The following is a 12,542-nucleotide window of genomic DNA, read 5'->3' as shown; positions in this document are numbered from 1 at the left end:
GGTTCGGCTTATACTCGAGTATATACGTATATAAGATAGAATATGGTCATGGCATGTACCTCAAAGTATAAAAAACGTAAACTACATGAATAAAAAGCAAAGTGGCAATAAAGTGCATGTGCGTATGGGCAAAAGGATGTCCATAGAACTGCAGAAAAATGCAACAATGCAAGAAATCTCAGATAGCCAAGATTGCACCAGAAAGCCTAGGTGCTGTGTGAATGATACTGTAGTAGCAATGCAGCACCTAGGCAAAGAAGCCACGAATTGCTTAGTAAGACTGAATAATGGCGTGGCGAGTAATTACCTGTGTGGTCATGTTGGTGCGAGCAGGAACGCGCCCCAACATGAATCATGTAACATCTTTTGCAGGTTACATGATTGAGTGTTAATCACCATTTACTATTTTCTTGCTACAATATACCTGCTACGTTACCTGTGCCCAGAAATTACCATTCTATTTATACCGCGTATCTAACACCATTTTTTCATTTTCTATTTATACACTTTTTTCATTTTTTATTTGTATATTTTCCGTATCATTGTGTTATACAATCACTGTTGTCAGTTATACATGGGTTGTTCCTCTGGTCTGTTGTGGTCCACGGTGTGATGCAGTGACCCCTGTTACAGCTAGGGGGCGCTGTATGTGCTCCGCAGGACATGCATGGAGGTGTAATGGGGATAGTGAGACAGTGTCTGGCATTGTGGTGAATGACCGGTATGTGTCGCAGAGGAGGAGGTCTTCTGCACTGTAAGCCTCACTTGATATGGGGAGCTGCTCCCTGCAATGTAACCCGCAGTATTTTTGGTGCACATGAGCACGAAGATGTCATTTAGTGCATCTGGGTCCGGGTTGCGGGTAGCTATGAGAGATGGCAGGGTCTGGCTACCCACATACCTCACCTCTAGGTGAGGGTGCTCACTGTACCCCTTTTTCCTGCAGGAACTTCAGGTGTTTGAGGACCTGCAGTGATGTCAGGATCATATGGCCAGCCCATACCTCACCTGTGGGTGTGGTTACAAGCTACACAATGTGACCAGGGTTTGGTCACATGGTGAGAGTGTTTGGACCTGAATGGTCTGTACTGGAGAGACCGTGGTCCTGGACGGTCTGTGTTTGGAAGCTCCTGTGAGGGGAGTCTTCCTGGAAGCACCTGAGAGACCGTGGACCTGGATGGTCTGTGTTTGGAAGCTCCTGTGAGGGGAATCTTCCTGGAAGCACCTGAGAGACCGTGGACCTGAACGGTCTGTGTTTGGAAGCTCCTGTGAGGGGAGTCTTCCTGGAAGCACCTGAGAGACCGTGGACCTGGACGGTCTGTGTTGGGGAAGCCACTGTCCTTTGGTGGGTCTGGACGTACTGAGGTGTTCACCAGTTGGTGAACCCTGAAAGACAGGACTGACAAGGAGTCAGCGTGAGGAGCGGAGCTCCTGGAAGGTAACCCCGGACAAGAGGGTGGTAATATACTGTAAGAGAAGTGTATCTGCTATATGAACTGTGCAGTCACCCGTGGCTGGAGAGATACAGGCTTGAATAATGAATGCTTTGTAAAGCCAAATGTGATGACGTAATGGACTATGTGTAAGCCGGTGATGTGCAACCTGGTTTACGGAGCAGTTTATGACGTTTAAATAAACCGTATGGTCTGAATTATGTGAGAAAATAGTCCTTGAATCCCGGGCCAAGCGAGCATTCCCCTACCCGTTAGTGAGTGCTATCTTACAACGGGCAGATATACACTTCGTGTTGTCATTATCATGTTACCACCTTTTGCTTCCTTTTTTTGTCTTTATTAAAAAACAACGTCTTTTTGTACTATATACATTTATTGTTTTTTATTCGTCTATACATTGGACCTCACAGTTCGTTTTTTTTTTTTTTCTCCTTGTTACAGCTTCATTAAATAGTACACACAAAACGCCAGTGTCAACGTCTACAGGCGACTCCGGGATGCTGACCTTCAGGGCAGAGTGACAAAGAAAAAGCCATATCTGAGACTGGCTTTGACATGACATTTTTTTGATCGCTTTTTATTCCGATTTTTGTTAGGCAGAATGAACTAAAATAAGCCAAAAAAATGGGGCAAATGATATATGAGCTCCGCAATACGAAAAATTGCAAAAACCAAAAAAAGAAATGGACACGAGCGCTACTAAAATACTAGAAAATTTATTGAAAAATGTCTCTAAAAATATGTTCAAACAACAATGACAATTATATATTAAGGATGCAATGAAAAGGAAAGAAGACAACAACCTAGTACCACATACATGTGAAGATATTCGCAGGACTATTATACCTGCCACTTCATATTGGATTAAAACTACACATATAGCAAAGTAGACAATATCGGGTTAGTATCTCTCAGTAGATAATACAATACTGCATGTAGGCTAAAAGTTCAAAAATATCGTACCGGATCAATGTCTAACACTAGATAATGGATAAATATATCAAGTGCTGATAGTGCAAAATGTTTTATCCCAAACGGGTTTCACAGTAGCAGCTATAATAAATCAATCCCTCACAGGGGGTACACAATAGAAATAGCAATTCTCATATACTAGAATTATATACAGCATCTCTCTAATTCAATTCACCTTCTTATAGTTACATATGTGCATTAGCAGAGAAATCCAGCGGCTGAAATATTAAAATAGATAATTATAATATGTGGCCACAGCATATACACATAGTGAATAGCATAGTTTAAGAAGCCTGCTGCCAAATACACATGGAGGAAATTAAACCCGATGTAGTGGGGGAGAGATAATGAACTGATATATGAACCGACCTGCTCCTGGACATAGGTAAATAAGACCCCAACGCGCGTTTCGCACCAATGCCTTCCTTGGGGGGCGTTAAGTCAGGGTAGAGACTGACCAGCTTAAATACCCAGTAATGTATAGAGTTCCGGCGGATGAAGCGGCGCAATGACCGGAAGCACTGGAGTCAGCGTCCTACGTCACACGTTCACGCCCACGTATCCATGGCAACCAAGCCACGCTGGCCTTGAGAAGCGCACTCCGCCAGACGGTGAAATATTGTAAGAAGGAATAACTTTTTTTTCGCCTGCAAGTAGATCTATCGGATATAGGATGACAAAACTAAAGTAAAGTGCACATACCTGAAAGAGTGAACAAGTGAAAAGTGAAACGGCGTGAACCGTGCACTAAAGTGACTGGAAAAAAGGAAGAGAAATAGTAAAACATGATAAATAAGTGAGCAATGAAAATAATGCACAATACGTTGCATTTAAAAGGAGCTTATATAGAAATATTTATAGGCTTGAATGATGATGTGCAACCTGGCTTACGGAGCGGTTTATGACGTTTAAATAAATCATATGGTCTGAATTATGTGAGAAAATCGTGCTTGAATCCCGGGCCAAGCGAGTTTTCCCCTACCCGTTAGTGAGTGCTATCTTACAACGGGCAGACATACACTTCGTGTTGTCATTATGTTACCACCTTTTGCTTCCTTTTTTGTGTCTTTATTAATAAACAATGTCTTTTTGTACTATATACATTTATTGTTTTTTATTCGTCTATACATTGGACCTCACAGTTCGTTTTTTTTTTCTCTCCTTGTTACAGCTTCATTAAATAGTACACGCAAAACGCCAGTGTCAATGTCTACAGGCGACTCCGGGATGCTGGCCTTCAGGGCAGAGTGGCAAAGAAAAAGCCATATCTGAGACTGGCTTTGACATGACATTTTTTGATCGCTTTTTATTTTTTTTGTTAGGCAGAATGAACAAAAACCAGCAATTCCTGAATTTCTTTTGGGGGGGACGTTTATACCGTTCCGCGTTTGGTAAAATGGATAAAGCAGTTTTATTCTTCGGGTCAGTACGATTACAGCGATACCTCATTTATATCATTTAATTTTTTTTATGTTTTGGCGCTTTTATACAATAAAAACTATTTTATAGATAAAATAATTATTTTTGCATCGCTTTATTCTGAGGGCTATAACTTTATTTTTTCGCTGATGATGCTGTAAGGCAGCTCACTTTTTGCGGGACAAGATGATGTTTTCATCAGTACCATGGTTATTTATATATGTCTTTTTGATCGCGTGCTATTCCACTTTTTGTTCGGCGGTATGATAAAGCATTGTTTTTTGCCTCATTTTTTATCTATTTTTTACGGTGTTCACTGAAGGCCTTAACTAGCGGGACAGTTTTATAGGTCGGGTCGTTACGGACGCAGCAATATTATATATGTGTACTTTTATTGTTTTTTTTTTTATTTACATAAAGAAATGTACCATATTTTTCGGACTATAAGACGCACCGGACCATAAGACGCACCCCAAATTTTCAGAATATAAATAAGGAAAAAAAAAAAAAAAGTTTCAAATGGGGGTACGTCTTACAGTCCAAATTCAGCTTACCAGTGAAGGGATTGGCACAGGTGGAGGAGTGGTCACAGGGGTCTTTCGGTGGTCCAGGCTGGTGTGGTGGCCTCCAGGAAATCCCATCCCAGGCTGGTGTGGTGCTCTGTGCTTGGGCAGAGGTGGAGGCTCTGTGCTCCGGGGTAGTGGCTGTGCTCCGGGGCAGGGGCTGTGCTCCGGGGCAGGAGCTGTGCTCCGGGGAAGGGGCTGTGCTCCGGGGAAGGGGCTGTGCTCTGGGGCAGGGACTGTGCTGCGGGCAGTGGCTGTGCTGCGGGGCTGTGGCGGTGGCTCTCTGGGCTCCGACGGCATTTCGTCAAAGCCCGGAGGCCCCCAGCTCATCCGTTAATGGCATGTTGCGGTGGCCTCCGAGAACATGGGCGCCGGGCTGGTGCACGCTCAAATTCAGATCTTGTTGCCGAGATCTCGCCCCGAGATCTCGTTGACGAGATTTGAATCTGAGCGTGCGCCGACCCGGCGGCCATTTTCCCATAGGGGAGATCTCATGACACCTTCTCTCCATCTACCTGATGATCCTGAGGAACATTGAGATCTTCTTCTTTACAGTCCTGTGGAAGAAGAGGACGGGGACATCTCTCTGGTGTGGTCCTCTTACTGGATAGATCTGGAGGAAACACATACAGGGACTGAATTCATTCTTTACATACAGATAATTATAGGCCGTGTGTATTTAGTCCTATTACCTGGTGATGTGAGGGGCTGGGGAACCTCCATCATGACGTCCTTGTACAGGTCTCTGTGTCCTTCTAAATACTCCCACTCCTCCATGGAGAAATAGACAGCGACATCCTGACACCTTATAGGAACCTGACACATACAATGATACCGTCATCCCCCAATCCCTTCACAGCATCTATAAGATAATGCTAGGAGTGTCACTCTGTCCAAAGACTTTATAGGTTGTGCAAGCACGACGCGCATGCAGAGTCTGGACCCCATAGAATGATGCATCCGGCAGTAGTGTAGCTACCGGGGGGGCAAAGGGGGCCATTGCCCCGGGCCCGGTGCTCAGAGGGGGCCCACCCGGAGCTACGCTACTGTAACTGTATTGGTGTCCACAGTGTGCCGATACAGTTACATTCTGAGGCAAAGCAGGGAGAATCGATTTCCCTGCTCAGCCACCCGGTTGCTATGGGCCCCTGAGCAGGCGGGCCCACGGCCTGTCATCGCAGGGTCAGCTGTATTGGCATCTAGTTGATGCAGCTGACCGCATTGATGAGGGAAGGAGCGCTACGCTCCTTCTCCCATCATCCCCCTGTCAGCGTCTGACGTCACCGACGCTGACAATGACAAAGGGGCGTGATGACGTCACTGTCCGGCACCCGCGGTACGGAGGTGAGAGGGAGCAGCGCAGGAACCAGGAAGAAGAGAGGTGAGTATTTATTTATTGTTTTTCTTTATGGGGGCTGCCTTATATTATTAGGTTTATCTGTTGGAGGGTGCTGCCTTATACTACAGAGTTTGCCTGTGGGGAGGTGCTGCCTTATACTACAGAGTCTACCTGTGGGGGGCTGCTGCCTTATAATACAGAGTCTACCTGTGGGGGTGTCAGGACTCTGAACATTTTTATTACCTTTTGTGCATTACTGCCCTTTTCCAAGATGGCGTCTTTGGTCTCATGTGCACTGTGTCTTCCTGCTATAAAACTCCACCCCAGTCTTCAGTCTGTGCTAGAGTATTCTGCCTCGCATCCAGCTCCTGACCCTGGTGACACCCTGGCTATATACCTGCTCCTGTGAACCTGTGTGGTGATCCTGCTACTCTGCTCTGACTTCCTGCTACATACACCAGTTCCATAATCCTCCATCTGCTGCTCGTGTTTACTTCCATCTGCATTTGCTGGACATGTAAGCTGTTGCTGCTCTGCAAAAACTTGAGACTATTACCCAGGCCTCCCTAGTTGAGCTAAGATACTATTTGAACTGCCTTATAAGCATATCTATCTGTGTTTGGACTAAGACAAGGACTTATTCGTGTCAAGTATCCTCAATAACTGTGCTTCATAGACTTTCTGCTTGATTGCATTTTCCTCTGAAGTTTCCTATAGACTGCTAAGCTGCGTTTAATACTTACACCAAGTGTTGTAGACTTGAATTTCTCTCTGCACCTGTTTGAATCACCGTGTGATAATATAGACTTTACCACTTATAAGACTGTGTCCTGTAGTTGTCTTGTTCCAAGCAAAGAGTCTCCTGAGTTATCTCCTATACTTATTACAGGGGGAGGTGCTGCCTTATACTACAGAGTCTGCTTGTGGAGGTTTGCTGCCTTATACTACAGAGTCTGCCTGTGGGGGGGTGCTGCCTTATACTACAGAGTCTGCCAGTGGAGGGGTGCTGCCTTATAATACAGGGTCTGCCTGTGTGGGGGCGCTGCCTTATACTACAGAGTCTGCCAGTGGAGGGATGCTGCCTTATAATACAGGGTCTGCCTGTGTGGGGGTGCTGCCTTATACTGGAGAGTCTGCCTGTGAGGGGGTGCTGGCTTATACTACAGAGTCTGCCTGTGGGGGGCTGCCTTATGCTATAGAGACAGAATGGGGGCGCAGAATGGGTGCAGCACATGACAGAATGGGGGCGCAGGATAGGAGCAGCACATGACAGGATGGGGTCGCAGAATTGGAGAAGCACATACCAAGATGGGGGTCGGCACATACCAGAATTGGGAGCAGGGAGCAGCGCAAAAACCAGGAAGAGGAGAGGTGAGTATTTATTTAATATTTTTCTTTATGGGGCTGCCTTATATTACTGAGTCTGCCTGTGAAGGGGTGCTGCCTTACACTAAAGAGTCTGCCTGTGGGGTGTGCTGCCTTATAATACAGGGTCTGCCAATGTGCGGGTGTTGCCTTATACTACAGAGTCTGCCTGTGGGGGGGTGCTGCCTTTTACTACTGAGTCTGCCAGTGGAGGGGTGCTGCCTTATAATACAGGGTCTGCCTGTGTGGGGGCGCTGCCTTATACTACAGAGTCTGCCTGTGGGGGGTGCTGCCTTATACTGCAGAGTCTGCCTGTGGGGGGCTGCCTTATACTACAGAGTCTACCTATGGGGGCTGCCTTCTGCTATAGAGACAGAATGGGGGAGGAGAATGGGTGCAGCACATGACAGAATGGGGTTGCAGAATTGGAGTTGCACATACCAGGATGGGGTCAGCACATACCAGAATTGGGGCGCAGGATGGGAGCACATGACAGGATGAGGGCACAGGAAGAGAGTAGCACATGACAAGATGAAGACGCACAAAACAGGATGAGGGCACAGGATGGGGGCTGCACATGTCAGGAAGGGGTGCAGGATGGGCTGCACATGACAGGAAGGGGGTGTAAGATGGTAGCAGCACATGACAAGATTAGGGCGCAGGATGGAAGCAGCACATACCAGGATGGAGACCATATACCAATATAAATGCTCGCCACCTGGGCGTAGAACGGGTTCAATAGCTAGTTACTCTATAATGTCCCAGCATTCCCAGCAGTGTCACCTCTCTAGTCAGCAGCTCAATCATCTTGTAGGTGAGTTCTAGGATCTTCTGGTCATTGATGTCCTTATGTATCAGGGGGTGAGGTGGAGGCCCCGTGATTGGGCTCAGGGGTCTTCCGCATCCCTCAGACACAGGGTCCTGACAGCGCTCACTAGAGGTCTTCTTCACTACTGTATAGTCCTGGTTATGGAGAGACATATTAATAAATCTCAGTACAGACATTTCCAGAGTCCTCACCTCTCCAGTTCTGTCCATCCGTTATTCCCATAGATAAGAATGATGTAATGTGACGTCATCAGAATCTCTCACCTCTCCAGTAAGACGGAAGAGGATCTCTAGGATGAAGTGCAATATCCTCTCCGCCATCTTGTCTCTGTCCATATCAATGATTGATGGGTAAATAAGGAAAATTTAGTTTTGTAGAAGATCTTCACTGAGAGGATCCGATATTGTAGAGACCTGAATGAGAAGAAGATGAGCCTGTGTAATAATACAATTACTGGAGATAATAAGGGAAACATATGAGGAGATTTATTATTTTACAGTATTCAGTTTTCTTCTTTATATCTACTAATAACACCTATATATTTTAGGCCACAGATAACAAGCAGTTTCTTCCTCAGAGTCGGGAGCTCACTACGTTTCTCATAGACTCATCTTCCATAACATAGATGTACACCGCAGGGATGGCACAGGTGCAGGTATAAAAAAAAACCCAGCAGTTTAACCACTTGCTGCTGTCAAAAGCAAACATAGCATGTAAGAACAGGGTCGGACTGGCCTGGCGGGATATCGGTAAAATCCCTAGTGGACTGCTGCTGAGAGAGTGAGACATCTCCATTCCCTGACAGCTCCTGCAGTGAGCACCCCGTCCTTCTCAGGCGTGTGGCGCTGGCAGCAGGATATCCTCTGAGGGTAGATCTATGGCTGCTTCACTCTCCGGCTCCTCTTCTCATGCTGTATACGACGTATTTAATATGGGAGACTTTGCAGACTTCTTGAAATTCATTGCCCTGGGGGCGGAGATTAGTGATGTTGGAGGCGGAGCTTACCATTAAGTTCCCGCTACTCTAAGTGCAGGATGCATCGTGGTGGAATGGAGACAGGATCGGATGAGGTAATTAAGAAATAATGGGACTTCATGTTTAGAATGTGTTTGTGCTGTGTTTATTCTGTACTGTATGTTTTGTGTTAACTGCACTTGTGCTGCTTTACTTGTTTGCATGGTGGTTGTGTGACGTGTGTGTATGGTGCTTGCGTGACGTCACACAAGCACCATGCACACACGTCACACAAGCACCATGCACACGTCACACAAGCACCATGCACACACATCACACAAGCACCATGCACACACGTCACTGTTGTGAATTCTGTTGTCAAGCTCCCTCCTGTGGTCATAAATGGTACTTCGGCTGGTTCTGTCCATGGGCTTCCTCTGGTGGTTGTGAGTGGGGCTGCGGCTTCTGAGTTTCCTTCCACAGGTGACGAGGTTAATTCGTTAGCTGGCTGCTCTATTTAACTCCACTTAGATCATTGCTCCATGCCACCTGTCAATGTTCCAGTATTGGTCTGTTCGCTCCTGGATCGTTCTTGTGACCTGTCTTCTCCAGCAGAAGCTAAGTTCCTGCTTGTTTTTCTCTTGTTTGCTATTTTTCTGTCCAGCTTGCTATTTTGATTTTTGTCTTGCTTGCTGGAAGCTCTGGGACGCAGAGGGAGCACCTCCGCACCGTGAGTCGGTGCGGAGGGTCTTTTGCGCCCTCTGCGTGGTTTTTTGTAGTTTTTGTGCTGACCGCAAAGTCACCTTTCCTATCCTCTGTCTGTTCAGTAAGTCGGGCCTCTCTTTGCTAAATCTATTTCATCTCTGGTGTTTGTGATTTTCATCTTAACTCACAATCATTATATGTGGGGGGCTGCCTTTTCTTTTCCTTTGGGGAAATTCTCTGAGGCAAGGTAGGCTGATTTTTCTATCTTTAGGGCTAGCTAGTTCCTTAGGCTGTGACGAGTTGCATAGGGAGCGTTAGGAGCAATCCACGGCTATTTCTAGTGTGTGTGATAGGATTAGGGATTGCGGTCAGCAGAGTTCCCACGTCCCAGAGCTTGTCCTGTATTATTGTAACTATCAGGTCTTTCCGTGTGCACTTAACCACCAGGTCCATTATTGTCCTAACCACCAATTCATAACACGTCACACAAGCACCATGCACGCACGTCACAAAGCACCATGCACACACGTCACACAAGCACCATGCACTCATGTCACAAAGCACCATGCACACTCGTCACACAAGCACTGTGATGAGGGAGCAGCCGCCATCTTGGATACGGGCATACTAACAGAGATTGGCGTGACTCCATTTTGTCTCCTGGTCACAGGTCTGCAGAGATGAGTGCTCCTGGCCCCCACCTCTTCTCATGAATAAAGTTCCTTTTAGCATGGTAATGCAATTAAGCTCAGTGTAGCAGGCAGAAGGTACTTCAAAGCTCAATGAGGAAGCCACCCCAGCAGGGGACAAGGAGGTCCCTGGGGGCTTAATTAAAGCATGCATGGTAGGTGGCTGCAGGAGCCAAAGTCTATTATTCTTCCAGTCGAACCGTCTCCAACATGGAATCATGAATTATGGTCGCATTGTCCAAGGTACAGGCTCATAAAAAATATCCCCCTCGCCCTAAACAAATTGCACATCTGACAGCGCAACTCCCGGGTCCGTGGGAGTTCTGGTACCTGAGATATGGAGATCAGCCTCCCACAGCAACCGAATGGGTCCAGGTTTGATCCCTGTAAGACCAGGCAGAACAAACCACATGCGTTGGTACCGCCCGTGTACTGATCCAATCATCCTGAGCGCAGTTATTCCATATATTAGATATTGGGTACAGATTTTGCAGTTAAGCTGAGGGGTGGAGATTGCTAGCTCACCCAGTTACAGGGGGGAGGGACACAGAAGGTTTAAGATCTAAGGATGCTTGGAGAGTGTCACACACAACAGAAGAAGATGACGATGAACTAAGGAACAGGGTATGCCAGCCAGAGGGGAGCAAGCACACGCTTTCTGGGGGCTGCCCGGCAACTAAGTCTTGGACCTGCGGAACGCTGAGCCCCCCGGCTTCTACAAGTGACCTTCAACCTGGTAAATTGACCTCCAGCGTTGTACCTTTAAGCCTTGAATTATTATTGTTATATTTTACTCTGACTAACTCTTGATATATTTTTACTGTATATTTTTGTAATTTATACCATGAGAAATCTTCATAAAAAATTACAAAATTTTATTGAAACATTAACACAGAAACATATACAAAAAATAAACATATAATAAATAAGGACAGGTGAGTAGTGCGAGAATGCATACAGGCAGTGCCAAAACTGTCTATAATTGAAAGGGTTCCCAAATATATAGCCACAATAATACATGTACCACAGTATCATAATTATAAGTAACCCAATGAGACCCATATACATCAGTGGGTGAGCCGCAGATATATAACACCAGACTCCATAACTCCATATGTGGAATATATACAAGACCCATAATGAAGATAGGACTGCCCCCTGAGGAAGCAGCGAAACGCGCGTTGGGGTATCGGAGCAGTGCGCCATTTCTGTCATAATGGGTGAGACCTTACTTTCTCCAGCCTCTCTCCTCCGGTGACTTTTTGCATATATCCTATCTTCATTATGGGTCTTGTATATATTCCACATATGGAGTCTGGTGTTATATATCTGCGGCTCACCCACTGATGTATATGGGTCTCATTGGGTTACTTATAATTATGATACTGTGGTCTAGGCACATGTATTATTGTGGCTATATATTTGGGAACCCTTTCAATTATAGACAGTTTTGGCACTGCCTGTATGCATTGTCGCATTACTCACCTGTCCTTATTTATTATATGTTTATTTTTTGTATATGTTTCTGTGTTAATATTTCAATAAAATTTTGCAATTTTTTATGAAGATTTCTCATGGTATATGTTACATATTTGTCTAGGTAATTATAATTGGGATTTTCTTGGCTCCTTGTTTTTTTCGTATGATTACTATATTGCTCTTTCAGGAGTATTTCCCATTAATATGGTCATGTTATGGTATCGGTTCTGGCATGTATTAATATTTTTGTAATTACCTAGTGTGCCCTTAAGGCAATTAAATCATAAATTAATTTTGGGCTGATCCTTTTACGCTGATTGCGAATCTTAGAATACCCAGCGTGGGTAACGGGGCAGTCTCACCGGCGGTCATTTGCTCTAGGTGCAGTTCCCTTACTGACCTGAGAGACAAAGGAGGCGCCGGAGAGCTGTGCCTGTGTAGTGACGTCACGGATTGGTGACATGGGAGGAACTGGGCTTCCTTCACATTGGTGGCAGCATGTGGGATCAGAGTAATAGTGTGCGTGGGACCCCTACTCCTAGACACTAAAGACTACCAGCGGTAACTTTCACTGCTTGCGTCTTAGTCAGCCCAGCACTAGACGGTCAGAGTGTAGATATAATAAGTTGTGTGCAAGGTCAGGGTTACAGCTGTGTCAGTAACCAGAGGTTCCAGAGATGGCGGATGGCACCAGGAGCGCGGTGAGGGCGCAGGCCAGTGCTATGGTCTATGAGGAGGTGGTGGTAGACGGTACCATTCAAGGCGAGGGGGAG

General features: G+C 45.9%; 1 protein-coding gene across 2 annotated transcripts in view; it reads right to left on the bottom strand.

The window, feature by feature from the left end:
• LOC138663164 (gastrula zinc finger protein XlCGF66.1-like) overlaps nucleotides 1–12,542 on the bottom strand; it is a 95,713-nt gene that overhangs the window by 44,580 nt on the left and 38,591 nt on the right. For both annotated transcript variants that reach the window (XM_069749313.1, XM_069749312.1), the window contains 5 exons: nucleotides 8,205–8,354; nucleotides 7,896–8,075; nucleotides 5,101–5,224; nucleotides 4,924–5,021; nucleotides 3,129–3,182 (listed from right to left, as the gene is read on the bottom strand). In XM_069749313.1, the coding sequence (XP_069605414.1) occupies nucleotides 3,174–3,182; nucleotides 4,924–5,021; nucleotides 5,101–5,224; nucleotides 7,896–8,075; nucleotides 8,205–8,276 (483 nt within the window). In that variant the 5' untranslated portion in view covers nucleotides 8,277–8,354 and the 3' untranslated portion in view covers nucleotides 3,129–3,173. The remainder of the gene's footprint in view (nucleotides 1–3,128; nucleotides 3,183–4,923; nucleotides 5,022–5,100; nucleotides 5,225–7,895; nucleotides 8,076–8,204; nucleotides 8,355–12,542) is intronic.

The sequence above is a fragment of the Ranitomeya imitator genome, chromosome 2 (assembly GCF_032444005.1).
Source record: "Ranitomeya imitator isolate aRanImi1 chromosome 2, aRanImi1.pri, whole genome shotgun sequence".
In the NCBI taxonomy this organism is placed as follows: Eukaryota; Metazoa; Chordata; class Amphibia; order Anura; family Dendrobatidae; genus Ranitomeya; species Ranitomeya imitator.
This window is presented reverse-complemented; position numbering and strand designations above follow the sequence as displayed.